At 42.3% G+C, this 27849-nt stretch overlaps 1 protein-coding gene across 3 annotated transcripts in view; it reads right to left on the bottom strand.

Moving 5' to 3' along the window:
• DIP2C (disco interacting protein 2 homolog C) overlaps nt 1-27849 on the bottom strand; it is a 338078-nt gene that overhangs the window by 57495 nt on the left and 252734 nt on the right. For 2 of the 3 annotated variants that reach the window (XM_056857273.1, XM_056857274.1), the window contains 8 exons: nt 24588-24679; nt 19135-19245; nt 10624-10747; nt 8953-9062; nt 4144-4246; nt 3445-3509; nt 2043-2136; nt 1083-1202 (listed from right to left, as the gene is read on the bottom strand). In XM_056857273.1, the coding sequence (XP_056713251.1) occupies nt 1083-1202; nt 2043-2136; nt 3445-3509; nt 4144-4246; nt 8953-9062; nt 10624-10747; nt 19135-19245; nt 24588-24679 (819 nt within the window). Of the gene's footprint in view, nt 1-1082; nt 1203-2042; nt 2137-3444; nt 3510-4143; nt 4247-8952; nt 9063-10623; nt 10748-12782; nt 12861-19134; nt 19246-24587; nt 24680-27849 lie in introns of all 3 variants that reach the window. The other variant, XM_056857272.1, reaches the window with a different exon arrangement.

The following is a 27849-nucleotide window of genomic DNA, read 5'->3' as shown; positions in this document are numbered from 1 at the left end:
TTTGAAATGGACAGGTCTTCGAAGCACCATCTGTAATATGCCTTGATAAAAAAATACGCGCAAAACCCCCAAAATACTGGGCAGAACTAAAGCAGTTCTTTCATTTCCTGCCATGATAAATTTAGAGTTTTCTTGCCTAAAACATAAAAGAGGGAAGAACACTCTGGAGGGAAGAACACACAGTGATTTTTAATATAATAAAAAGCCACAAGCCCCAGAAATTTATTCTAGCAATTCATAGCATATTAGAAAAGATTAGCAGAAGAACTGCACTGGATATCTTGAAAGAAAACTGGAGGGGGGGAAATAATCCACATGGATTTTTATGCACTGTTGAGAGGGAAATGTCAGCTATTTCCTTTTTGCTTCTAATAGTTGCTCCGTACTTTTTCTGTGGCTGAATACTGGAATGCAAAACACAGTTTTGCCCCATGAAGTCAGTATGTGATGTGTGTGTATACAGTTAGGTACTTGCCTGTTGTTGTTTTTTTTAAAGTCTGAAAATTAAAGCCAGAAAAGGAAGTTGGCTGTGTGCCTAATTCACTTCTGCCGACCGCTCCTGCATTTGGGTCACACATGACGGGGCCTACATGTGTATTCCATTTCCGTTTGTGTCACTGAATATGAAAAAAGTAAAAGCTACCCCTGCATTTGAAATGTTTTGCCAAGAACCAAACCTTCCTGTTCTTTTCCCACTGCTTAAGGATAAATCTGATTCAGCCTTTACGTAACAGCTTGTCATGTCATATATAATTGGATTAACTGCAACTTGCATTACATGGAACATCAAGTTTGCTTCAGGATTTGCTAAAGAGAAACATGTTAAATAAAATCCCAAACGATCGGTTTCTGAAAATGGTCAGTAAACTTCACTTTCTGCCATTTGGGGCAGAATTAATAGTTTTACACACACACACACACACACACACGGAATAAGTATCTTCAGATGCCCCCCACAAAGCACTCCAGTCACGCAATCTTATTTTGTGGCTTCCGCCATGGATATTCATGGAGATGCCAAAGAGCAGAGCATGCTGGGATGTGCCCTTTCCCCACTGCTTCACTCCACAGCCATCACTTACATGGATTGGCGCCATCAGCAACTATTAGCATACGGAGCGATGACAGGTTGATGTCCCGTTGGTCTCGATGTGCTACTAATGCCCAGTGCATGTCCCTAGATTTTACACAAGCAACTTTTGCTAGGGAGAGAAAATGGGGAAGGAAGCAGGGGGAGATATTGTTAAAACGCGGGCGAATAAAGTTAAAATTAATTTGGAAATGCTTGGGCATGCTGTGAATTGCATCATAATTAAAGGGGGGCAGAGGTGCCGGGATCCCCCACCCCACCCCCAATACGAATTTACTATTTAATCTCTATCTAGGGTTGCCAGCCCCAGGTTGGAAACCTCCTGGAGATTTGGGGGTGGAGCCTGGGGAGGACAGAGACCACAGTGGGGTACATCATAGAGGCCACCCTTCAAATAGGGTTGCCAACCTCCAGGTACTAGCTAGAGATCTCCTGCTATTACAACTGATCTCCAGCCAATAGAGATCAGTTCACCTGGAGAAAATGGCTGCTGGTGGCAATTGGACTCTATGGCATTGAAGTCCCTCCCCTCCCCAAACCCCACCCTCCTCAGGCTCCGCCCCAAAAACCTCCCGCCAGTAATGAAGAGGGACCTGGCAACCCTACCTCCAAAGCATCCATTTTCTCCAGGGGAACTGATCTTTGTAATCTGGAAATGAGCTGTAGTTCCAAGGGATCCCCAGGTCCCACCTGGAGGCAAACTGGAGCCTGAATATGGGCTTCCATGTTTTATGGACCACACAACCAAAGACTGCAGATAGGTGGAGCAGGCTTCTGGATCTTACCATCACAATTATCATAACTCCTTATATCTTTGTAAAAATATGCTCCTATGTACGCATTTTAGCCCACTTTACTCAAGAAGACTTAAGCTGGATTGTGTATATATACACCCACACTGGCTCCCAGAACAAGAACCATGCTCCCCCACATGCATCTTTATAACCCTTACCTTTATACTGGCAGACTTTCTGTATCCAAGAAAGCGGATTTACCTTCATTAAAGAATATGGGATGCTTATAACATGCATCATGTTCATAACACTCTGAAATCCAATGAAAGAAAAGTAGGCATCAACAATATAGCAACTATTTTGCTAGTCCAAATAAGCAATTCTTTTTTTCAAAAAATGCATCAGGTATTCATCAAAAGCCACAGATGATGATAAAGAACATTGCAAAAGAAGATCTTATTTTCTGACTCTTCTATAGAATGGCTGAGATGTAGCAATTCTGATAGCAATTCAGTTCTATGCAGAACATGCAGAAGTCACCTAGAAAGGAATATGTATCAGGTGGTAGCTTGCACATGTGAACGAGCCATTACAGACCGCAGAGCATGCATGCTCCCTTTTCATCTCATCAAACACAATTATTCCAAATAGACCCCATTTACACATACACGTGCAAGTCCTAGAGTGTGGCTGAAAGGCACATGATGGGACAGAACTGCTGAAGCTAAGGCACCCTTGGTCTGGCTGGTGCCTGCATGAAGACTCCCTCAAATTCCTATGTACACCACCTCGAATTCCAGAATGGAAGAAGGCAGGCAAGTGAATTAGATAAACAATACGAGTCAACTTTTATGTAATTAAGTGACACATATTATGCTTACATCACTGCGCATCACTTCGAACAGGAATTTAAAGGTCAGCCGTGGTCACCGGAACAACATGGGTAAGATGCCTTTTTCACCAAGGACAAGGCAGAGGTTTTAAGCAGCTAGGAAACCCAGAGGGCTAAATTTATCAGCTAACTCAAGGTGGAGCTCCAAAGGAAAGAATTAATCCTTCTTAAACAAGGTACAATAGTATCTATTTTTAGATATCAAAAGCAAAAAAATCCAATAACCTAAAAAGGTCATCTGAGAGGCTTGAAATAGTACATGCAAAGAAGAATGTACAAAATAAGCTAATGGTGTACTATTTAAAGATGAAATATCCTCTTACGTGACAGGCCTGGAAACTAGCCAATACAGAAAGAAGTGACTCAATGGCTGAGTGGGCTAAAAATACAGACATTGGGCTCTGAAAATGACACCAAAATGGCAACAGAATAACGGGTTTGAGAAACTCCAAGCATTGTGCTTCTGCCATCATCATCTTCTACTGCTTCGCTGATGCTTCTGGAGCACTTCCATGAAATTTGGCGCGCTACTTGAGTTCATGCACTACTTTAGTCACACCGTCTCCTCGCAGCCTTTAAAGCAAGACTAAACTCTTTGTAACTTTGTAGTTAAAGTCAATCCTTCATTTAGGGTCAGGATTGATGTCTAGAGTATTCTGACTTCTGATAGCCATAATGAAAGCACAAATTGATTTTTGAACAAGAATTGCTTAACAGCACACACTTACCGTAAGAATCCCATGCCACAAACCTACATCTTTCTTGAAATCTAATACATTCACAATGGTTTCAGCTATGCAACAAAAATAAAAAAAAGTTAGTTGCTGAGCACATAACGACATCCTGAAGAAAAATATTACTTTAAAGGAGTGATTTAAATACATTTTTATGCTGAAAAAAGTAACCAACAGATGAGTGGGAGAACTAGAAGAAGAAGGAGGAGGAGGAGAATGGGTTTTTATATGCCGACTTTCTCTACCACTTAAGAAAGACTCAAACGGGCTTACAATCACCTTCCCTTCCCCACAACAGACACCCTGTGAGGTAGGTGAGGCTGAGAGAGTGTGACTCACCCAAGGTCACCCAGCTGGCTTTGTGTGCAGGAGTGGGGAAACAAGTCCAGTTCACCAGATCAGACTCCACCGCTCCAAACCACCGCTCTTAACCACTATACCACGCTGGCTCTCCCTATCCCAAGGTATGCCACAACTGGCATAGATGTCGATAAAGCCAGCTCAACCTTACTTTCATATGCATTATAACAATTTAAAAATAGAGTGTATTTGTTTAAATACTGAATACAAAAAGAATATAATCTGGAAAAATAAAGCCACATATAAAACAATACCTAAAATAAAACTGTGATTTGCAGAATACATCCTGGAATCTTAAATTGTTTTAGAAATAGTTTTAAAATGTTGAAATACCTTCTGTGTATCCACAGGCCTGAGTAAGGGCTTGACAATGGGTAAGCAGCGCAATTCTTGTCACCGTCACCCCAAGAACACTTCCATCTTTACAGGTTTTATACTGCAAAAGAATTTCTCACTTCAAGACTCAAGAAATCACAAAAACTGCCAACACCTGAAGAAGCTAGAGGAATACAGGTAGGAGTCTGAGGGCTCTTTCCCGACCTAGATCCCAAAGATATCCTTCTCACTGTGAACCTCAACCATCCCCCAATATACCAGCAGAAACTCAGAAGTATGACTTTTTACACTTGGGAGGGCAACATTTCTGCAGCTGCACTCACATGTTCCATGAAATCTGAACACACCATAGCATGAGAACTAAGGCTCAGAAGTCCTCATGCTTGTTTGAATTGGGCACTTGAACAAATTGTGGATCGTTACAAACAGGACTCTAAATCCTGCTTCAATCCTAGTTTAGAATCCTAGTTTGCAGGCAAGAAACTAGTAATGGTTTGTTAGAGCACCTATTCTGACCTTATAACAAACTACAGGGAGTTCAAAACCAGGAATTCTTCAGTCTTGGCATGGTGCATGAGTAGGGTTGCCAGGTCCCCCTTCGCCACCAGTGGGAGGTTTTTGGGGCGGAGCCTGAGGAGGGTGGGGTTTGGGGAGGGGAGGGACTTCAATGCCATAGAGTCCATTGCCAAAGCGGTCATTTTCTCCAGGAGAACTGATCTCTATAAGCTGGAGATCAGTTGTAATAGCAGGAGATCTCCAGCTAGTATCTGGAGGTAGGCAACCCTATGCATGAGGGAGAAGGGTGGAAGCTCACAAGCCCAAGAGCTTCATTCTTCAACCATGGTTAGTTTGATCATCTGAAAGAGCCAGTATTTTAAATGTTAGCTGCTCAATGCCATTACCGGTATCTTGGCTAATGCAGAGAACAAGTGGCTGAAATGCATAATAAAAGGGAAGAGCTTGGCCAAAGTTGATCTTCACAATTGGAAGGGTCAAAGAGTCTTTCCCGGCACTCAGCTTATTGCAGCTGTTGGCTAAGGTCATACATTATTCAACCATCTAGGTTCAAGCTTCTTCTACCAGCTTATGTATGTACATATTCAGCTAATTTGCTACATATCCCTTATAGTCTGGCATTGTGAGACTTCAGTACCTTAGCTGACCGGCATGAGCCTTGGGAAAAAAATCTTCCCTGTCAATCAATCTAGCTGTCATGCAGGGAATGAATCTGAGAGTTTAACTGGTCAGTGCATTACCCTGGGGCTTTTTACAGCCTCTTAATGCTATAACTATTGTGTTATTACTATTTACCACCTGGATGCATGCATTAATAGGGAAGATCTTGGCAAACCCTGGTTAAGAGAGAACCAGGTTAGCACCTACCATGGTTAAAGGCCAGGTGGAATGACAATCCATAACTGTTTCAAAAGCCCTTCACGTATACTTTCATGGACAACACTATTGGCAACTTGGTTTATGCTAGTACAAAGCATTTCTGAGCTTAATATATTTTACGTAAGATGTGATAATTTTACACTTGCTTCTTAAGCCTCTGAAAGATGGTGGATCAGAAAAACCAGCAAGTTCCTCTGTATTTCATGTTGAAAATTGAAATGCCCAGTAACAGCAGAAAAATGATAGAGTTGCCACATATTTATAGTTAATGAGAAATAAAAAATGTGAACCAAAAGCCTGAAATTTATATAACATAGAAAAACAGAATGAGATAGATAGACTTTTAATCTTCATAGAATTTATCTAAAATACTGAAACTCTATGATATAAATAATACATTGGGTACTAATCAATTATTGCTACCTTTGACAGACCAGTTAAAATGTTTGCTAATCTACACTGAAGAATGTTATGAATATTTTATTTGCTGCTATTTTTATTATATTTAGAGGTTATATATGAGGTTGCCCTGAAATGGATGGCCTAGGATAGCCTGATCTCATCAGATATCAGAAGCTAAGCAGAGTCAGCCCTGGTTAGTACTTAGATGGGAGATCACCAAGGAATACCAGGGTTGTTACACAGAGGAAGGCAATGGCAAACCACCTCTGTTAGTCTCTTGCCTTGAAAACCCTACTAGGTTGCCATAAGTCGGCTGCAACTTGGCAACACTTTACACAAATATGAGGTTGCAGAGGATCTGGGAGCATCCCAAATCTATAAGCCTGACCAGGGAACCATGGACCATGATCACATGTCTATTCTGCACACACTTCACTCTGCCCAGGACCATTATTTCCACCATCACGTTCACATTCAGCTCACTTATAGCTAACCTGCAAGTATAAACAAGCACAACATTTGAGCATCCACAAGGTAGTACTTTGAAAATTAGCTCTCATGGTCAAGTCTCTGGCATCAATTGATCATTCTCTTATAATTTATTACACACACACACACACACACACATGCAACTTTAAAAACAAGAAAGCTGGAAGAAACTAAGACCTTCTTCGCAAACATTTCAGGTTAAGAGTAACTTGAACACAGTGTTCAATCAGCAAGTGCATTGGACAGACTTCTCTTAGCTAACTATATCTAACAGTAAAGGGGGGAGTCTTTGCCAATCACAAAAGCAGAACAGGCCACTGAAGGCAAGACATGCATACCAATAGCCTGATGAGGACCAAGCATGTTCCAGGAGGCAAGGAATGTTGAGTGTCAGTTGACTTGCTGAGGCGGCATGAACAGGCACTAAAAATATTTTTGTGGGAAAACCCCCACTGAGCCCTGTGCCGCTGTCCTCATTATGGTAGCATGGTTCTGGGATTAACCAAAATCTACTGCCCACACCACATTTCCCCATTACACCACCAAGCACTGCTGTTGAAGAGGCCAAGGAATATTTACTTAATGGCCTGCTAGTGGCCTGGCACTATTTACAGCTAGCCACCGCTGAAGTAAATCATGATGGTGTTGCTGAGGCACCCTCTCCCCTCAGTTACAACTTTTTCTGCCCTTAATATCAAGGAGGAGAACAGAGAGTGAACACAAGAGAAAGGTTTATTTTACAGTGACAGGGAAAGTAAACCATGGATGTTCAGGACCAACTTTATACAAATGTAAGAGAAAAATTGGGATACGGAGATACGGTTTCTTCATAGAAGAAACATACATATATATCTATAGTCAGAGAGGAGAGAGCACCAGTAACTGCAGATTACTTTGGACTTTAAAACTTGTTACTTCCACAGGATGGGGAAAAAATCCATCAATAGGGCTTTTTAAACTGCGGACGCCTGCTTGCCCCATATAACCCTGAAATACCCCCTCCACGTGGTCTGCCTGCCTATACATATTATCTGACAACTCCTCGTCTCTGTAGAGCTTTTTGCTTGGCTAGATTGAATGTTAACCCTTCTATGGTAATGCAGGGCAGAATTCTGAACATACCATACTCAGACAGGATCTGCCCTTGCTCCTCTGGCTCTATTGAGTCATTAGCCCATGCCCTTTTGGAATGCCGCTTTTACGAGGAACTTCGATAGCATTATATTTCCCCCCTTTTAATATACAAATCCAATGCCTCTGTGACAGACATAATGCCTTTTTTACTAAGCGATAGGGACCCCAAGGCTACATTGTCAGTGGCAAGATTTGTTTCAGTCCTTATATCCCTCCAACACTAGGTATACGCTGCTCAAGATCAATTGATCAAGGAGCTTCTAAGGGATAAAAGGAAAGGATAACCCTGAAAGATTACAAATAAGAACCAGTAACCAGTTTGCGCCAAACTAGGTGTCCACACTAGGCCGCCCACTTCAGTCTGAAGTGACTGGAGGCTGAGCAAGATCCCTGATCTACCTAAGGAACCTCTAAACCCTCTCTAACTCAAACAGCAGTTAAATGGCTCCTTTTTCTCCTCATCTTTTCCTTTCCTCTTTCCCGCCAAAGGTTCCAAGGGTCCAGATGGGCTGTTGTTGGCTCTCTCTGTCAGACTACCAGGGTACAAAGGCAGGTATGAAGAGGGCTGATGTGTCCATCACAGTAGATAGAAGGGGGAGAAATCAAAGAAGAGATGGGGAAATCCCTCCCCCCACAAGAGCTCGATCCATTAAGAGACCATAGGATACTAGAGGGTAGGGTTGCCAGGTCCCTCTTTGCCACTGGTGGGAGGTTTTTGGGGTGGAGCCCGAGGAGGGCAGGGTTTGGGGAGGGGAGGGACTTCAATGCCATGGAGTCCAGTTGCCAAAGCTGCCATTTTCTCCAGGTGAACTGACCTCTAGCGGCTGGAGATCAGTTGTAATAGCGGGAGATCTCCAGCTACTACCTGGAGGTTGGCAACCCTACCAGAGGGGTAACTATTTGAGCAATTCCCAAATCACCCATACAGCTGTTCCTATTGGTAGCAGAGGACAGGACTTGCAATAATGGGTATAAAATACAGGTAGAAAAGTATTGGCTGGATACTAGGGAAAAAAGTTTTTTGCCAGTAAGAGTAGTTCAGCAGAGGAATCGGATGTCCAGGGAGGTGGTAAGCTCCCCCTCACTGGCAGCCTTCAAGCAGCAGCTGAATGAACACTTGTCAGGGATGAAAAGAGAAAGCGTCCAGAAGCACCCTGAAGGCTAACAAAATTTAGTCAAGGATGCTTTAGGCTGATCCTGCATTGAGCAGGGGGTTGGACTAAATGGCCTGTATGGCCCCTTCCAACTCTATGATTTTACCTCCCCCACATTTGAAATTTCTTGCAAGCCCTTAACACGTTTAACCCAAAAAGAATATGGGACTGAAAGAAAGGAGGGAGAGTACTGGAAGATTAACTAAGAGAGAGGGACAAGAGGTAAACTTACCTCAATGTAAGCTGTGTCATTATTTGCATCTTTGATATGTGGGAACCAGTCTCGAGGAGGTTTCGAAAGGTGTTTTGATTCTGTGACAAACCATAGCAGCTTTGGCCAGCCTTTCGAAACACAAAAAGGTAATGTTTTAAACATTAGTTGGGCTTCTGGTGCTTAAATAGACTAGTATTTTTACTAGGCTTGTCCAGTCAAATACTTGTCAAGTATTTGTACAATATAGCATTAATTCTATTAGAGAAAAATATTGCGGTATATAGTTAACCATTACTGTGAAACAATGAAGTTATTGTGTTACCATTCAAAAAAGTTATAATTTAACAATAACATAAGGTTTCTATGAACAAAATAGCTTTTATTCTAGAATACCGAAACTAGCCTACAATTAACTTTAGTGAAACTAAAATAGAAATAAAAGTAGCAGCAACTACTTTAAAAAAAATTCAGTATAAGAGCCAATTGTGCTAAGCAGAAAATAATTCAACTGGAGGGGCTGTGGCTCAGTGGTAGAGCATCTGCTTGGCATGCAGAAGGTCCCAGGTTCAATCCCCAGCATCTCCAGTTAAAGGGACTAGGCACGTAGGTGATGTGACAGACCTCTGCCTGAGACCCTGGAGAGCCGCTGCTGGTCTGAGTAGACAATACTGACTTGGATGGACCAAGGGACTGATTCAGTATAAGGCAGCTTCATGTGTTCAACTGTTATTTTTGGAAATGCCTGCAGGTACAGCAAGAGGCCAGCAGGGGAAGCTTTTCCATGCTGCCAGGTTTGTCTCCATCCGAAGCAGCAACTTTACGAAGGGAAGCAGCACCCCTGCCCTTGTGAACGAATGACATAGAAATGGGGGAAAGGTAAGCTGCTAGTTCTATAATGGCATTCTTTGCTTCATGGGATATTTGACAGCAGTCAAATGACAGGTGACCAACTGAACAGTCACAGCTGACATTCTGCCCATCAACTGACTGGATGCCAACCTTATTTCTGCACAGGTGTACTTAAAAATCAATTTTAATCACGACACTCACACAATGGGGGGTTGGTACACATTAAGCACATTTAGTCAGTTATTCTGATATCCCTTTATTTGTTAAAAGACTTATCACCTACAGTCTCCACAATTTGCCCAAGGTGGCTAATGTAAAAAAAAAAAGTAACTCAATTTAAAATAAAAAAATAAATAAACAAAAATAACATGGTGATCAACTAAAATCCATTGGCTTTTTCAAGCAGTAGTACAAAAGTCAGAATGAAAACAGATATAAAAGCAAAAACATAATCAGGGAAAGAATGCAGCAGCAGATAGAATTCAGCTAAAAGCTTTGGAGAACAAAAGCATTTTGGCCTGGTATCTAAACACCAATAATGAAGGCACCGGGTGAGTTTGAAGGGGGAAGGAACTCTATAGGCGGGGCATGGACCACTGAAAAGGCACCACCTCTACTCACGGCCCTCCTCACTTCCATGGATGGGGGGGCACCAGGGGTAATGTTTGAGGGGACTTTAAATCGGTGGGCTGGACAGTACAAAAGGAGCTGGTCCTGCAGGCACCCCTGTCTCAAACCATTAAGGCAAGCATCAGTACTTTGCAAGCCAGTAAAACTTACTGCGATGCAGTACTCATGAAACCAGGGTACCTTATCAGGGATTGGGGATGATTAGCTTACCTTTAAACTGTGGTATTTCCCCAGTAGGGCTCTTAGGCAGTCCTTTATGGCATGCGTCGCTAGTCAAGGCCACAGTAACGCCACAGCTTCCGAGCAAGAAGCCTATCTGTTGACTTCCTGCATCCTGGTTGAAGACAAGCAACAAAAGAAGCCATGGAAGTACATCAGTGCATGAGCTGTAATAAGAAGTCTACATGGACACACCTATGTAAAACTCTCTCACACACAAAACATTTTCTTCAATTACCCAATCAAAGGTTTTAAAAGACCCAGGTCAACCCTACAGTCTGAACAAGGTTCTTTGTATTTCATGGTTCAATGGGGTTTGGGGTAGAGTTGCCAACTCTGGGTTGGGAAATTCCTGGAGATTTGGGGGTAGAGCTGGAGAGGGTGGGATTTGAGGAGGGGAGGGGCCTCAGTGGGGTATAATGCCATGCAGCGGGGTATAATGTCATATAGTCTACCCTCCATTTTCTCCAGGGGAACTGATCTCTGTAGTCTGAACACCTGTAATTCTGGGAGATCTCCAGGCCTCACCTCGAGGTTGACCACCCTAGTTTGTGGTATTCCTGGGGGTGGGGGAGAGAATCTCAGGTTCAACAAAAAACAGAACAAAACAAAATTTTGAAACAGCTCCACATTTGTAAGCCTTATGGTTATGGCTTAATAGTTCATTTGTCAAAAAAATTAGAGGAAGGAGAAATGGGGGAATGGCCATGCTAGCCAATGGTCAGCGACTGAGACCCATGTGTTCTGCTTAGTCTAGAACACCTCTTTTATTTTATTAGCCAAGCTCACATAACCCCAGTCCCCACGGTTTTCCTTCCATGTCCACTTTATATTCAATCAACAGCCTCCCCCCGCAAACAATCCAGGAAGCAAACCGATGCATATGTATGGACAAATGTGCTTTATAGATGCACTGAGATCAAAGAGATTTTTCTCCCCCTCTTGTGGTACTTGAGTTCAGGAAAGGTGTGTGCCATGTAAGGAGATGACTCTGTAATGGGTTCAGAACAAGACAAGGGGAAGCACTATGCCACAACACCGATCAACTTAATGCGATTCACATTCACAAGATATGACCTAGATGGGTTTAAAAAGAGGGATATATTTATGGGGAAATGGTTAATCAGTGGTATACGACTTCGGAACCTAGATACTCCATTTAGCATAATGGTTAAATGGAACCTCTAGGTTCAGAGGAAGTATATCTCTGGATATCAAGTGGTGGGGACCAACAGTGGGGGAGGATTGTTTCCTTCACATTCTGCTGATGGGCTACCCAGACCCATGTGGACATCCACTGTTGGAGAAAGGATGCTAAACTAGATGCTCTTTGTCTGATTCTAACAGGATTCCTCTTACAGAGCCAGGAGGTGGTATTGGTTAGATTTATGCAGTTCTGAACAAACAATCCAACCCCACACTAGTTGCATACCTTTCCCTTTCCCTCTGTGTACAAACCCAATAAGAACTTCCTAGCGGGAAAAACCTACATTAGGAAAGTAATGCTGCTGATGGTTGTACAAAAAAGTCAATTTTTCAAAAACAGCACTAATATACGTGCAAACTTCCCCATGCATCTGCTCAAGGAGTACCGGAAAAACAACACATTTCCAATTTTAAAAGATCAGAAACACATTAACCAGAAGCTGATCTGAAAATAGATTCAAGAATTTTTGTGCCAGCATTAAATATCATGTTCTTAACACAGGATGAAGAAGTAGGTATGCATTAGAGGAGTAAAGCAAACTGGAAGAGTGAGGAAAAAACCCCGTGGCCATTGAAGTCATCATTATGATGAAGTAAAGCTTTTACACACAGATAGATCTATGTTTTTCCACATTGGATCCAATTAAAGTTTTGTTTTTCTTTTAATAAAATACACAGTTACACTGACAAAAGCTATCAAAGCTACATAAAATAATGGCATGTCTCCCCATTCTTAGCCCTAGGCTTTTCCACACTCCATTTTCAGAATATACTATATTGATGTTTTGGCATATGCTGATTTCAAGCAACACGGTGGGATGAGAAACTAAGCCATAATAACTTGTATAACCAAGTTCAGACATCCAACAAGTTGTCAACTTATTCGCATTTTCTGTTCATTAATAATTAGAGATTTATTTCCAGCTTGGCAAAGAAAGACATACTTTTGCAAGAAAAGTCTTCAGAAATGAGCTCTCATTTGGTTTGGCTTCTATGAAAATCCAGACAGAAGGAGGAGTCCCCTTTTTAAGATAAATAGAAAGAGACAAGAGGATGAAATCATGCCATTTTGGGGAGAATTCTCTGCATGCTCTTCTATCAATAGGCTTAAGAGTGCCCAAACAGGCTACGGCAGAACTACAGTGTTTAAAGGCATTCATTGATTTCGGCAGATAAAAGTGCACCTAAGAAGTCTAGGATAGAGGTTAGAAGCCTACCACTAATGTCTTTCCTTTGTTGCTTCCAAAAGATTCTGAAGATGCTAAAACTGAAATTGTTATTTTCATGGGTATTAAATGTAGATGCCAAAACCATCATTTATAAGCAAAGTCCTTCAGCTAGGCAGTCATCTTAATTTTGGTTAGGAGAGTGAAAAATTCAGCATATGTCACCACAGTCTGTTTATCAAGATTCCGCTCCTGCCTCATCCGAAGGCAAATTAGAATATCTAATTTTATCTTCATTGCCCAAAGCCATTGGCTCAGCAAGGACCTGAACCTAACCCTTCTGCTTCCAAACTCAGTATTACTACTCAGTCTTGTCAAGAAGCAAGTTCAACTGAATTTACTGTACAAAGCTCACAGCGGGGCCCAGAGTGATCTGGCCAGAAAAGAAAGGCACACCATGTAAAAGCTCACCCACACTTCATGCAACTTGGACTACATTGTACTAGGCCCACAAAATCCCGTCTTGGCCACCCAGAGTAAAGATAAAGGTAGTCTCCTGTGCAAGTACCGGGTCATTACTGAGCCATGGGGTGACGTTACTAGGCAGACTATGTTTACGGGATGGTTTGCCACTGCCTTCCCCCGGTCATCTACACTTCACCCCCAGCAAGCTGGGTACTCATTTTACTGACATTGGAAGGATGGAAGGCTGAGTCAACCTTGAGATGGCTACCTGAAACCGACTTCCATCAGGATCAAACTCAGGTCGTGAGCAGAGCTTTTGACTGCAGTACTGCAGCTTACCACTCTGCGCCACAGGGCAGCCCAGAGTACACACACATAAGTCTCATGTTCCCTTTGGAATGATGGTAACTCCCAGAGATTCATGGCATTATGTGAAACCATGAGCGTTCAGAGCAGATATTCTTCAACTATGACTCCGCAGAGGTTCAGGCTTAACTGCAGAAAAGCAAAGGGATCTTTCTATTAAGCCTGTCTTCTCCCACCAAAGGATCTTTCCACTAAGCCTGCCTTCTCCCACCACTTTGTCAGTAGGAGTTCCCCTAGCTCAAGAAAGTGCCTGAAGAACATATACAATCATAGATATATAAACGACACTTTTAGACTAGCTTCCTGAAAGGTTGTGGTAGTTATTCTACCTCCTATTCAGAAGTCTTACAATCCTTCCAAAGGATTACATAGACAGTTTTTCTAGAGTGAGATAGCAAAATACACACATACATCTCACCACAACTTCTTTTGTACATTTTCCAGAACTCCCCAAAGAGCACATGTGCTAGATTTTTCAACAAACGTTTAGTGGAGGACACTTAGTCCATATTTCTCCACAGTCTAAAGTTTCTCAGCAGCTCTATATTGCTAAGTGCTCCAGGACCTCGGCCTCAGAGAGACGTGTCCCTACATCACTTATATGGAACTCTTCCACCAGCGATGAAAGGCACAGTACAACTAGACATCACGTAAAAAAGTGAATGTGACAACCTCCAGACAAAAATGCACACCCATCACCTCATATTTCTAGCACGATTCCATCTCTAACCAATAACTAACAAGTCAGTTGAATCAACAATTAGTCTGAAGTGAAGACACAAATTAACTCATACCTACTGGGGACTATGGCTGTTTACATAGGCCTGAGATAATCAGTTCTTCAACCATACCAACATTAAGAGAAGGTTGAAAATCATAAATTATAACACCTTGTACATCAGAAACCTATTATGTCAAGGAAGTGAACAGGAAGCGTTTTAAACAAAGCAGATGACATCGGAAAGGAGGTATGGACAAAGCAGAGGCCAAACGAAGGGAAGCTGAGAAGCCAGGACTGGTACAAAAATGGATGAACAAGCAGCGCAGGGGCGAGACTGTGGAACGAGGCTGCAGCAAACCAGGTAAGTTTGCCGTTGTGGAATATTTGGTCCACAAGATGGTAAACAAACTGAAACCCACAATAAATCCTTTATCATACACACACACATAAACAAGAGAATAATTTATTTAGAAAAAGTTTATGCCGCCACTCCAGAGGCCTGCCCAAGGCAGCTTGCAGCTAAAAATACAAAACCAAACCAACCATTAAAAACAAACACTGAGCAGCATAAAATGATAATCAGTAAACAGTCCTCAGGCTCCAAGCAGATCATAAAACAGCCAAAAAGAAAGAAAGAAGGAACTTCTCAAGTTGAAAGCCTGGGTACAGAGAAGGGTTTTGGCCTGGCACCTAAAGGAAAGGAAAGTAGATGTCAGGCAAACCTCAAGGGAAGAGTGCTCTAAAGTAAGGTACCACCCCTGAAAAGGCCCCGACTCTAATCACCACCTGTCTCACCCCTGGGAATGTAGGGTTGCCAGGTCCCTCTGCCACCAGCAGGAGGTTTTGGGGGCGGAGTCTAAGGAGGACGGGGTTTGGGGAGGGGATGGACTTCAATGCCATAAAGTCCAATTGCCAAAGTGGCCATTTTATTCAGGTGAATGGATCTCTATCGGCTGGAGATCAGTTGTAATAACAGGAGATTTCCAGCTAGTACCTGGAGGCTGGCAACCCTATGGGAATGGGGGTTAAAAAGAGCACAGCTTGACAAGATTATCTTTTTGAATTCTCTTGGGAGTGGTCAATTGACCGTAATAAAGCACCAAGGCCAAGATGATCTTAACCAGTGAGCTGGACAGCAAGGGAGGAGGTGGTCCTTCAAGTCACAAAGTCGCATCATCCAAACAAAAGTCTGAGAAAGCCAATAGAAACATTCTTGTAATTAATTATTCTCCAAAAGCATTTTTGAAAAAGAGTCTCTAGAAGTCAACAAAGATCAAGCCTTAAAAAGAACCTCCCCAGGAAGTTGCTTGCATGGTCTTGATGCCATTGCTGAAAGAGTCCTGTGCCAAGCATCCACCCATCGCACCTCAGACCATTCCAGGACTGGCACAGATACATTTTTTAAAAGGAACAGTGGGAGAACAGGAAGGAGGGCTATAGTGGCAAGAAGGTGGGTAGTTCATATAACCTTACTGCATGCATAGATTCCTATGAGAAACTGCAACTGGCAAATGGTCTATCTACTCCCTGAACTACAACTCATATGTAGGGTTGCAGGTCCCTCTTCACCACCGGCGGGAGGTGTTTTGGGTGGAGCCTGAGGAGGGCGGGGTTCGGAGAGGGGAGGGACTTCAATGCCAGAATCCAGTTGCCAAAGCAACCATTTTCTCCAGGGGGAACTGATCTCTATCAGCTGGAGATCAGTTGTAATAGCAGGAGATCTCCAGCTAGTACCTGGAGGTTGGCAACCCTACTCATATGTGGCCACATTTCTGTCATTTGGGAACACCTTGCTAGCACTGTGATGATGGGAAGAAGGAACACATTGCATCTGACTGGCACAAAGCCACTGTTCAGTAAAAGCCTCTAACGTAAGAAGTTTCAAAATGAATCCTTAAAGGCATAATGGAAGCGCATAGGAGTTTCAAACAGGTCAACCCCACAGGGGATTCTCGCATGCATGAGAAGGAATGAAATAAAAAGGCATTAATTCCACTGACCATTCCTGCTGCTACATCCATCATACTGGCTCACAATTTGCCTAGAGATTGACAGCCATATCTGATTTACAATCTTTTCTTTCACTAAAGGTACAAAGTTCAAAATGCAGAAGGCTTCCATGAATAAAACAGGAGGAGCTCAGATAATGGGGGGGTGGGAGGGGGAAGCAGAAAAGCATGGTCTCGCCTACTGTTCTGACCGGTCTCAACCGCCAACCAGGGCCAGTAAATACTGGTACTGCAATCAACCAAGTAGAAGATCTCCTTCTGGGATGGCTGATGTGATTTTTAAGTCATTGCTAGCACTCCAGTTCCAACTTCATATAAACATGTTCAGTAACATCAACAGCCACAACTCCTTCCAAAGACAGCTTTTGTTTATCCCCAACCTGCTGTTGTGTTTTCCCCACATTGTTTCTACTTTTTAGTTTTTAGTTTGTGTGTGCATTTCCAAAGTGTGTTTCCTAAAATGGTCTCAGCAAGGTTTAATCTAAACTGTCCAATGCTTTTGAGTAACTCTTGCAAAAATCCGACATGCAAAACCAAAATTAGATACATAATGATTTGGTTATGCCATTGTTCTTGATGGTCTATAGCAAAGGACTTTATTAAAATCTTAGGGGTCAGTTGTTCATGTACACGTTAGAACATGTGGAAGTTGGGCAGGTGCAGTTCCACCTGACATTTTGTTGAAGGTCTGGGAGCAGCACTCCTGCTGAAGGCCCAGAACTCAAACCCAAATTAAGCCTAGCAGTCGTATATAAATATGTATACAAAAATAGTTGTTCAGAAATATTCTTTCTTGTACCACAAAAATACATATTATAAACAATCACAAGAAGACTCTCTCTAATGCATGGAAAACAGGAATTTCTTATAAAAATAAACACAGCACTGGGGCTTCCATTTTGTTGTTTGCATTGCAGGGTCCCCAGTTCAGTATTAAACACAGCACTGGGGCTTCCATTTTGTTGTTTGCATTGCAGGGTCCCCAGTTCAGTATTAGTCAGTGCAAATAAAATGTAACCCAGTGTAGTGCCCATACACTGAAACATGAACCACAACATTCAAGACAAGTCCTTAAATAAGGATTAGTGATAAAACTAGTTTGCCTTACAAGATTCTCTTTTTAAAAGTATGTTCGGATTTCTGTAAAACAGGGGTTGTTTTCTTAAACTGGTTTGAAAAGTCAACACAACACAAAGAATTTTCATTCCTTAGCTGAACAGTTCTGATGTTATTCTCTACATCCATGCCATATACAGTTTCTTCCAAGGATGCATACATTTGAGAAAGTTTTGCCTGAATTTATCATCCATTAAACATTTTAAACGCCAATCCCAAGAACAGAGTCCATCAACATGAACAATATCAAGAAATTCAAGATACAAAATACCTACCACCATATGTTAACAACTTTTGGGCTGGCTTTGTGAATATCACTCAGCTGTCATACTTGCAGGATTCTAAAGAACTTGCAGGATTCTAAAGATTACTTTGGTACTTTCTGAACAATATTCCTTTTTTAAAAAGCCCCAGTAGAGCTTGCAAGTGTTGACAAGATTGACCAGCGCTCAAGATTTAATCACATACGAAAGGAGTTGAAGTGGCTAGGGAATTCTAACTCAATGATAGAAGAAGAAGCTGAAAAATTCACACCTTAAGAAGAATGGGGAGGGAAGGTAGCATGGTATAGCCCGATCTCATCAGATCTTGGAAGCTAAGCAGAGTCAGTACTTGGAAGGGAGACCACCAAGGAAGACTCTGCAGAGGATGGCAATGGCAAACCGCCTCTGCTTCTCACATGCCTTGAAAACCGCTTGTTGGGGTCGCCATAAGTCGGCTGCAACTTGACAGCACTTTATGCACACAAGAAGAACAAAGTTAGGTTTGGACTTTGAGAAGTTCTTGCCCTATCAAAACCAAACTCTGTTCTTTTTAGCTGAGCAGACCTTCACTTCTAAGGTGTCTTGAGTTCAGTTTAAGCCAGGGGTGTCCAACTAAATTGTTATGAGGGCCAGATATGACATAAATCTCACTTGGTTGGGCCGGACCATACCTCACCAGTCCAGATTGTGTATGTGTATGGAGGGGCTGCCTCAGCTGGCCGGATAAGAGCTCTCCTGGCTGGATCCAGCCCTTGGGCCTTATGTCTGACACTCCTGATTTAAGCTAATTATGCACTTCAGCGGCATTTAAACTAATTTAGCCAGCACATTCCCATGGTTTTGCCTGCATTTCTGACACAGAACACTGAGGACCTTTATGCAAGAACTGATCCACTCCAAGTAAAGCCCCAAATGGTCACATTGCTCTCAAGCTACCTAACTGTTCTGGGTGGAGCTTCAAAACAACACTAAGAAACAACAATACAAAATCCAGAGAACATCTAGTCAAGTTAAAAGGAGTAACCACAGCATGCATATGAGGCTGATCGTTCAAAAAAAATAAATTATGTAATAGTACACCATTTCCCATTTTGTCCCAAAATGCACGACTTATTCAGGTGGCCATATTCGATTGCAATTTTTTCTGACAGCTTTTCTAATGGAGACAGCAAGAAACTGTTCTCTCTTACCTTTCGGGTAAGCGGGACTTCAATAGGAACCGGGACAACTTCCGCAAGTAGGCAACCGTAAAACGCTACCATAAAAGCAGCAGGATCATTGTTGGGGAATACTAGTGCTACCTGTAGAAGGAAGATACATGCATATATTTTAAAAAGCAGCCCCGAACACATTTTTCGACCTCTAGCCAATGCACAACAATTATGTAATATTTACGTGACAGCACTGCAATGTTTTAGCTGAAAACAGAGAGTGAGAAGTAAGATTTCAGAAGCACTTTGACATTTGAACAAGATGTAATCTAACACTCAATAGTCTTAACTGCTCGTATTGTACCTGAATCTCCTGCAAAAGACAATAGCAGCCCAGTTCACAAGTTACGGGGAATGCACATAAAACCCGTGTACAGTGTACACTTGATTTTTCTTTATAAATGCATTGAGTCATCCTCACGTTACATTCAATGCACAGACAGCTAAAGATGTGATTCAAATTCACATTTGTCCAGGAACGAGTCCCTGGTTTCATTTGGAATGTGAATGTGCATTGGCTCTTTCTTTCAAGCAGATGTATGCATGTACATGCAGGCTGAATGTGTGTTCACTATTAACATGTGAAGATGACTACTGACAAAACTGTTTTTAGTCTTTGTCTGCTTCCCACTGCTAAAGGATACCATTGATATATTGCTGAAGAAGGGCTGCTTTCACATAGAGGTTTTGTTCCAGTTTGGCATCCAAACCAGAGCAAGGTTATTTTGTGACATCCATACAAATGTTGGCCCTAACTGTCCACGTTCCACCTGGTTTGATATGATCTTCTTGGAAAGGCTGTAATCAAAAGTGTGTTTGTACGCCATGTGGATGGGAATGTACATATTTTTTTTCCTCAGGTCCCACCTATAGAGGTGAGCCAGTGTGGTGTAGTGGTTAAGAACGGCAGACACTAAACTGGAGAACCAGGCTTGATTCCCCACTCCACATGAAGCCTGGGTGACCTTGGGCAGTTCTCTCAGCCCACATGGAGGCAGGCAATAGCAAACGATCTCTGAACATCTCTTGCCTTGAAAATCTTACGGGGTCACCATAAGTCATCAGTGACAGTGACCTGATGGTACTTTCCACCACCACCACCTATAGAGGCACAATTTCCCTTTCCTCACCCTCCCTGGCAGCTGCCATCCCCGCCACCCTGGCCCCAGGAAGGCTTTCCTAAATTTCAGCAATTGACTTTTCGCTATAGCATTATAACAATTGATTTCTTAGTTCCTCTGAATTCCCAGAAGCTTTCATTTTTAAAGAAGTAAGTATCTTGCCCTTTTCATAAGGGGAAGCACATATTCCACAATGAAAGGACTTGGAATTTTTAAAAGGAAAGCTGAGGATCCAGAGGAATTACTAGGCAATTACATTATAATGCTATGGTGATATGTCAACTGCCTCCCCCACACAAAAAGTGCTCGTAGTCCACACATAATTTCCTTCCACTCTGAAGTTTCATACTTGATAGATTGCTAAGCACTAGGAGAAAAGCAGGAAAATTACCGGTAATTCATCCTTCAACATCCAGCCTGATGAAGAGCTCTGGGGAACTCAGAAACGTGGACACTATTTGTGACACTTTTGACTGTTCCTAACAAAAGGCTATAGAAAGCAGATAGTTGTGCTGACTTGGATGGCCCAGCCTGGCCTGATCTTGTCAGATCTCAGAAGCTAAGCAGGGTTGGCCCTGGTTAGTATTTGGATGGGAGACCACCAAGGAAGTCCAAGGTCGCGATGCCGAGGAAGGCAATGGCAAACCACCTCTGAATGTCTCTTGCCTTGAAAGCCCTAAGGGGTCGCTGTAAGTGGGCTGCAACTTGACTGCACTTCACAAACACACAGCGTTGTGCTAGTCCAAGAACACAGAACATAGATCAGATACCTGTCCTAGAAATACACTCCAGTTTTTGTGACAGAGGAGCTGTCCATTCCTCCTCTCCAACATGCACATCCAGTGATATAAGAGGTACATGCTCACAAGGAGATCTCTATGTCCAGTAGCCTGATTCATGCAGTTATTTTACTTCAAGGAAAAGTGATGAAGAGATCATGCAAATTAGGCAATTGTGTGTGGCATACTTCATTTTGGAATGTAAGATAACAAATTTATCTCCTCAATTTTAAGAAAGAACTAAACTTTTTTTTAAATTCTCTAATTTAGTACATGTTGAAATCTGTCCATAGCCCTCGGGTTATGGCAAAATAACATTGTAAATTTAGTTTCAGGCAAAGAATCTACTGCAGAAGAACATGAGAGTAATTGGAGGCACAGCAAATACATGCAAGATGCGCTAAGAAAAGAAAAACTAGTTGTGCTGTCAAGCCTCACCCCCCAACTTATTTACTTCCAGCCGTATCAGCCCACCACTATGAGTATGATTTAGAGACTTGAACACTGTCATAAATCAAGATATGAGATTCTGCGGACTCATCTTGGCTAAATGCCAAAGCAGTCAGTGATTTAAATTCAACATCTGCTCATAGTCTCTTTGGTTTAGTTTCGAAGACTGTCCCAATTTTAGCATTTGAGACGTAAGAAGGTAGCTCATGCATAGAAGACTCCAGGTGTGTAAATTGAAAAGAGAAGCAATGGGGATGAACAACAAAAGAAACAAGAAGCAAGGAGGCTAGGTGTTGCAAAGTGGCAAAATGGAAAGGTGATGCAGGATGGTGCCAGAACAAAATAGTGAGGATGCAAGCAGGGAAGAACAAGGCACAAGAATGAAAAGAAATAACATGCTAAACAAATATGGAGATCAGAAGAGGCCCTGATCCGTTCCATGTATCTACAATGCAACATCTTTCCAAAAAAGTAGCAGCATGCGTTGTACTTGTTAGCAACTGTCTAGACCAGGGGTGTCAAACATAAGGCCCGTGGGCCAGCTCCAGATCCTCGAGAGCTCTTATCCAGCCTGATAGCCAGCCGAGGCATCCACCGCCTCCACTCTCAATCTGGGCTGGCAAGACATGGCCCAGCCCAACCAAGTGTCATTTATGTTATATTCGGCCCTCATAACAATTGAGTTCGACACCCATAGCTAGACCAGTGGTTCCCAAACTTTTCGGGCCACCGCCCCCTTGGTCCCACAAACTCAACCCCAGTGCCCCCTACCCTATCCTTTAAAAAGCATTATTCAAAATAGGGGTCTGCATGACTCACTAAAGAAGATAATAACAATAACATTTCAAAACAGTAACAATTGTACATCCATTCAAAATCAAATTAAAACTTTTTAGTTGAAATTTATTCAACAAAACTGATGAACTTGATCCAGTGGTACCAGCTCTTCAAAGTCTGGAAAGAAATTCTGATAGTTTCCACCAAATTTGCCAGCATGGTGCCATAGCTTGATCTATTGTAAATTAGTGAACACCACAGTTGAAGGGGCCCACCTCTAGCGCCCTCCCTGCTGGCCCCTTGCCTCTTAGTGCCCCCCTAGGTAATCCTACCGCCCCTCAGGGGGTGGTACTGCCCACTTCGGGAACCACTGGTCTAGACCAAAGCTTTAGCTGCAATTCTAAGAAGAATTACTGTCTTGCTGGAGAGTAAGCGTCACTGACTAAACTGGGAGTGACTTCTGGGCACATCTGTTTAAGATTGCTCCCATAATCTTAAATTTCAGAGAGTAGCCATGACTGTCTGCAGCAGAACAGCTAGATTTCAGTCCAGTAGCACCTTAGAGACCAACAAGATTGGGGGGAGGGTATGGGTTTTTGAGAATCAAAGCTCAGGGAGTCGAGAGTCAAAAGCTCAGTTCCTGAAAATATTGTTGGTCTCTGCGGTGTTACTGGACTCAAACCTAGCTGCTCTCTCATAGAATCATAGCGTTGGAAGGGACCACTAGGGTCATCTAGTCCAACCCCCTGCACAATGCAGGAAATTCACAACTACCTCCCCCCCACAGCCCCAATGACCAGAAGATGGCCAAGATGTCATCCCTCTCATCATCTGCCTAAGGTCACAGAATCAGCATTACTGTCAAATGGCCATCTAACCTCTTCTTGAAAACCTCCAGGGAAGGAGCGCTTACCACCTCCCGAGGAAGCCCGTTCCATTGAGGAATTGCTCTAACTGTTAGAAAATTCTTCCTAAAGACTTGATTTATTTTCAACACGTTGGTTCTGGCCCGACCTTCTGGAGCAACAGAAAACAACTCGGCACCCTCCTCTATATGACAGCCCCTCAAGTACTTGAAGATGGTTATTATATCTCCTCTCAGTCTTCTCCTCTTCAGGCTAAACATAATTTTGGAAGTGTTTTAGGAGGCAAGCAATTTTGGGTTGCATACTATGAATTCAGTTTCTCTGAATGTTCCAGTTTTGGGTTTCATTAAGCTTGTATGTGCTTATTATACCCCAACCCCCAATATTTTATTGTACTTTTATTTGGATATTTATTTTATGGATATTGTTAAGCTATCTTGGGCTTTTGCTAGAGAAAATAAATGTGGCCTATGAGCACGGCTGGCAAGACTATGCGTAAGGAATGGTGCTAGTAAGCCTTGTTATGCAAATCAAAAACATGCAAATAGCATAGTGTTTTTTCTTAATCATACATATTTTATATATTGTCACAGATACATGCTAATTATTTTTTGTACCGAAGCAGAGAAAACGAATGCGGCAAGGAAATGAAAAGGTTCCAGAGACTAAAAACAAGAAAACTCATCAAAAAGAAATGCTGACAAGAATGTTGAAAAAGAAGCCCTGTGACAGAAGGGAATATTGAAACGCATACTCCCCTCACCTCACCATAAAGGAAAGTTCGGGAATTATTTCTCCCCAAAAGGGAGAGAATGAATGCCTCATAGTCTGAGCTTGTATGACTGGCCTATACAGTTCCCAGTGTGGGACTACACGGAGACCACGCCAGAACAATGCGAGTCCTGACTCTGCTGATTCAAGAGCATCCCCCCAGTCCATCCCCACTTAGCAATGCGTCTGTGCTCTTGTGCCAAGTGGGAATGTTTTTAACGGACTGTGCTCCACATCATCTTAATTAGCTGGCAACGTTCCTTGGGTCCGGCCCAGACTCCTCACAAGGCCCCGATTGTTCCAGGGCCTCTGACTGATATTATTACCAAAACTGATTTCATCCACATGACAACACGCTCTAATGCTGTTCATATAAGGAAGCTTTTGTGACACAAATTTCTTTTTCAAAAGTAACTTTTTTAAAAAAAAAGGTAGGCTCTTTGGGCTAAGTTCGCCACAGGCTTCCCGCCATTTTTACTGTCTATATCAGACACGATCAGGTGAACAAGCAGCCATAGTATTATCGCTCAACGACTTAACAAATCTGCGAAGAAATCAGGAGATTCACAGTGTATTCCAATATAGATATCTAGATTCTGTCGCCCGTGTGTTTTAAAAGATAAAGGTGGATGCCATTAAAAACACACAATCACCACTCCAGTACTCACCCGGTCTCCTGGCCGAACCATTGGTTCTTGTTTCGTGCCTAATTTATGCAGAATGTTGTATGCGACCTTCATACTACGGGTCCAAAGTTTGCCTATTCACAAAACAAATGGTAAAGTTACTTTTAAAATGGATTACACGGTTTTATTCTAAATAGGATTCAAACAATTTTCATTCTCTCTTTCTCTCTCACACAGAAATGTTTGTCAAATGGCTTTGGTAAGTTCTGAAGGACAAATTTGGTATTCCAGTGCACAGTGTGGTCTTGTCATATACAATACCAAGACATCCTTCAGGTTTTTACACTTATCCAGTCCCATTGGATCCCCAGGCTAACCATGATATGCTACAGAATTGACTCCTGTTACCAAAACTGAGGACCCTATGATATACTAAGCCACTGCATGCAGTTTTATGCAGTTAATGACTTAGAGCCAGCATGGTCAAAGTAGAAAAGAGCAAGAGTCCAGTAGCACCTTAAAGACTAACAAAATTTCTGATAGGGCTTGAGCTTTTGTAAGTCACAGCTGTGACTCACGAAAGTTCATACCCTACCAGAAATTTTGTTAGTCTTTAAGGTGCTACTGGACTCTTGTTCTTTTCTATTGCCACAGACAGACAAACACAGCTACCCATCATGATCTACCTCCATTGTCAAAGTGTCAAATTAGGATCTGAGAAGATCTAGGTGCGAATCTCCATTCTGCCATAGGAGCTTGCTGGGTGATCTTGGGCCAGTCATTCTCTCCCTAACCTACCTCATAGGGTGGCTGTTATGAAGATAAAATGGGAGAGAGTATGATGTATGCTTTGAGTGCCCAATGGGAAGAAAACCAGAGTATAAATATCTAAATAAATAAATAAATATTCAGATTCTGCAGAAGAAGAAGAGTTGGGTTTTATATACCGATTTTCTCTACCTTTTAAAGAGAATCAAACCAGCTTACAATCTCCTTCCCTTCCCCTCCCCACAACAGACACCTTCTGAGGTAGGTGAGGCTGAGAAAGCTCTAAGAGAACTGTGAATGGCCCAAGGTCACCCAGCTGGCATCATATGTAAGAGTGGGAAAACCAACCTGGTTCACCAGATTAGAGTCCGTCGCTCATGTGGAAGAGTGAGGAATCAAACCCAGTTCTCTAGATTAGAGTCCACCACTCTTAACCACTATACCACGCTGGCCGGTGAAGGTTTAATCCAGCTTTGGCTGGATTCAGAACATGGATTCAGCATACGAGACTCCTACCAAACACAGTTTAACAAAGCTAAGGTATGATTAATGAACAACTGGCAGACCGTACTACAAGACTGGTAGTTCAAAGGGTCTAGTGTAATTTGGAAATGGGAGAAAAGACAGCACAGTCCTAAAAAAGAAAAACCACATAATTTGAAATGTGATTTCAAAGAAATTTCCTTCCAGAAATGTGTTGCATATGACTAACTCTCAGTATAGATTACATACAGTATTGTGCAATAGCACCTAGTAAATTACCCATGCAATAGCACCTAGGCCATGTTGCACTGTATGTTAGATGAGGTTTCAAACAACCATTTCTCAAATTTCCATTCATTTCATGTGTGAAACCTTTCTTCTAACAGCCACTAAGATTATTTCCTTCCTCCCCAAGGGGCGAGATAAATATAGGGAGATAAAGAGCTGTTTTGGTTAGCTTGAACATGGCTGTGTGCATAATGACCTGACACTTCCTAATTCTTGCTACTTTTTTCTCTGCCACAGTAAGTCAATCAAGGTAGAGTGTCGACATACTATTACAATATTAGGAAGACAGCACACCAATCCATGGTAAATCACTTTTTCATCTGGACAGTACAGTATGAATGAAATCTCCAACACTGAAGAGAGCAGAGTTTCCATTGTCAACAAAGCTCTCTGTATGATTGTTGTAGCCTCATATAACTTTGGATCATAACCATGGATCTTTAATCACATACAAAAGCCACTTGACAAAGTTTATCAAAGTGAGGTTTGCCTTGAGCAAAACCCTGTTTACAGGAAGCCAAAATATTGGTACCAAAGATTCTACGCAAGGGTCCTCATCCATATTTTTAGTCAAATGCAAACTCTAATAAGTTCTGTCCTTGGTATTATGAGATTTGAAACAACTGTGTCACAGTTTTTATCCCAACAGCACAAAGGAGTCAGATTCCTTTCCATATGCCTGGCAAGATTGATTGTTTTGTTCTGTGCTGCTCTCAAACCAGAAGGAAGTAGCAGGCCTACTTACGAAGGGCATAATTAACAGGGAATTTTCGCTATGCAAGCCATGCTTTTGAATAACATCCAGTACAACTTGCTCGGGAGAAGTTCCTAAGTGATTGTACCTAGAGGCAACATCATTAAGCTTAATCCAAATGAGCCTAAGTGAGGTACTGAACCCCTCCAGTCCACATAAAAGGCATTAAAGCTACTGAGAAAGTTCCATCAGCAACGCCCCTGTGAACTATTTCCAAGTCATTACTCTGAAGACAAATTATTTAGTGTCACGATAATTAAGGAAGGACATTTTCAAACTAAGAATTTGCAGGCAGAATATAAGGAGGAAGCAGCAAGTCAAAAAAGTTTAAATGAGCATGAACCTTATTTATATAAGCATGAGAAGGCAGAAGTAAATCTGAGATCAGGTACGCCTCTTTTACATAAAACACTTTGATGGAAAAAGAAAAGCTCAAGAGTGCCACTTCATACCAACCATCTCTTCCGCAATCTGAAGTGCAAGAACCACAGACCCACCCATTAAAATAACAAGCAAAGGGTCCTAAATCTAGTCACCTTCTGAACATGCACATTTTCTACACGGCAAGAGTGTTTGACGTGAGGTGTATCCTTGCCCTCCCACATTCACATTCTAACCTGCAGACCGGATCTAAGCAAGAGTTGCTGATTTCAATATGATTGAACATCCATTAAAGCAAAGAGGCTTAAGTGCACTCTCTGACAAGCAAAACTGACAGGTTTGTAGCTTACCAAATCATACCCAGCAGCAATTAAATACGTTCTGAAATGCTTTTCTCGGGACAGCTCTGAGTGCGGCCCAGAAGCACCGATAATGGAGGAGGATCTTATGCATCTTCCTTTGGGTGCTGGAAAGGTCACTGGCCAATCTCTTATGGCGAAGCTTCCTCCACTTCTCGGACAATAATAAATGTACGTCTCTATGATAAGAGCGCCCTGACCTGGATGGCCCAGGCTAGCCCGATCTCGTCAGATCTTGGAAGCTAAGCAGGGTCAGCCCCGGTTAGTATTT

Source organism: Euleptes europaea, chromosome 11, assembly GCF_029931775.1.
Source record: "Euleptes europaea isolate rEulEur1 chromosome 11, rEulEur1.hap1, whole genome shotgun sequence".
Taxonomy (NCBI): Eukaryota; Metazoa; Chordata; class Lepidosauria; order Squamata; family Sphaerodactylidae; genus Euleptes; species Euleptes europaea.
The sequence above is the reverse complement of the archived record's forward strand: the minus strand, read 5'-3'. Positions and strand labels throughout refer to the sequence as shown.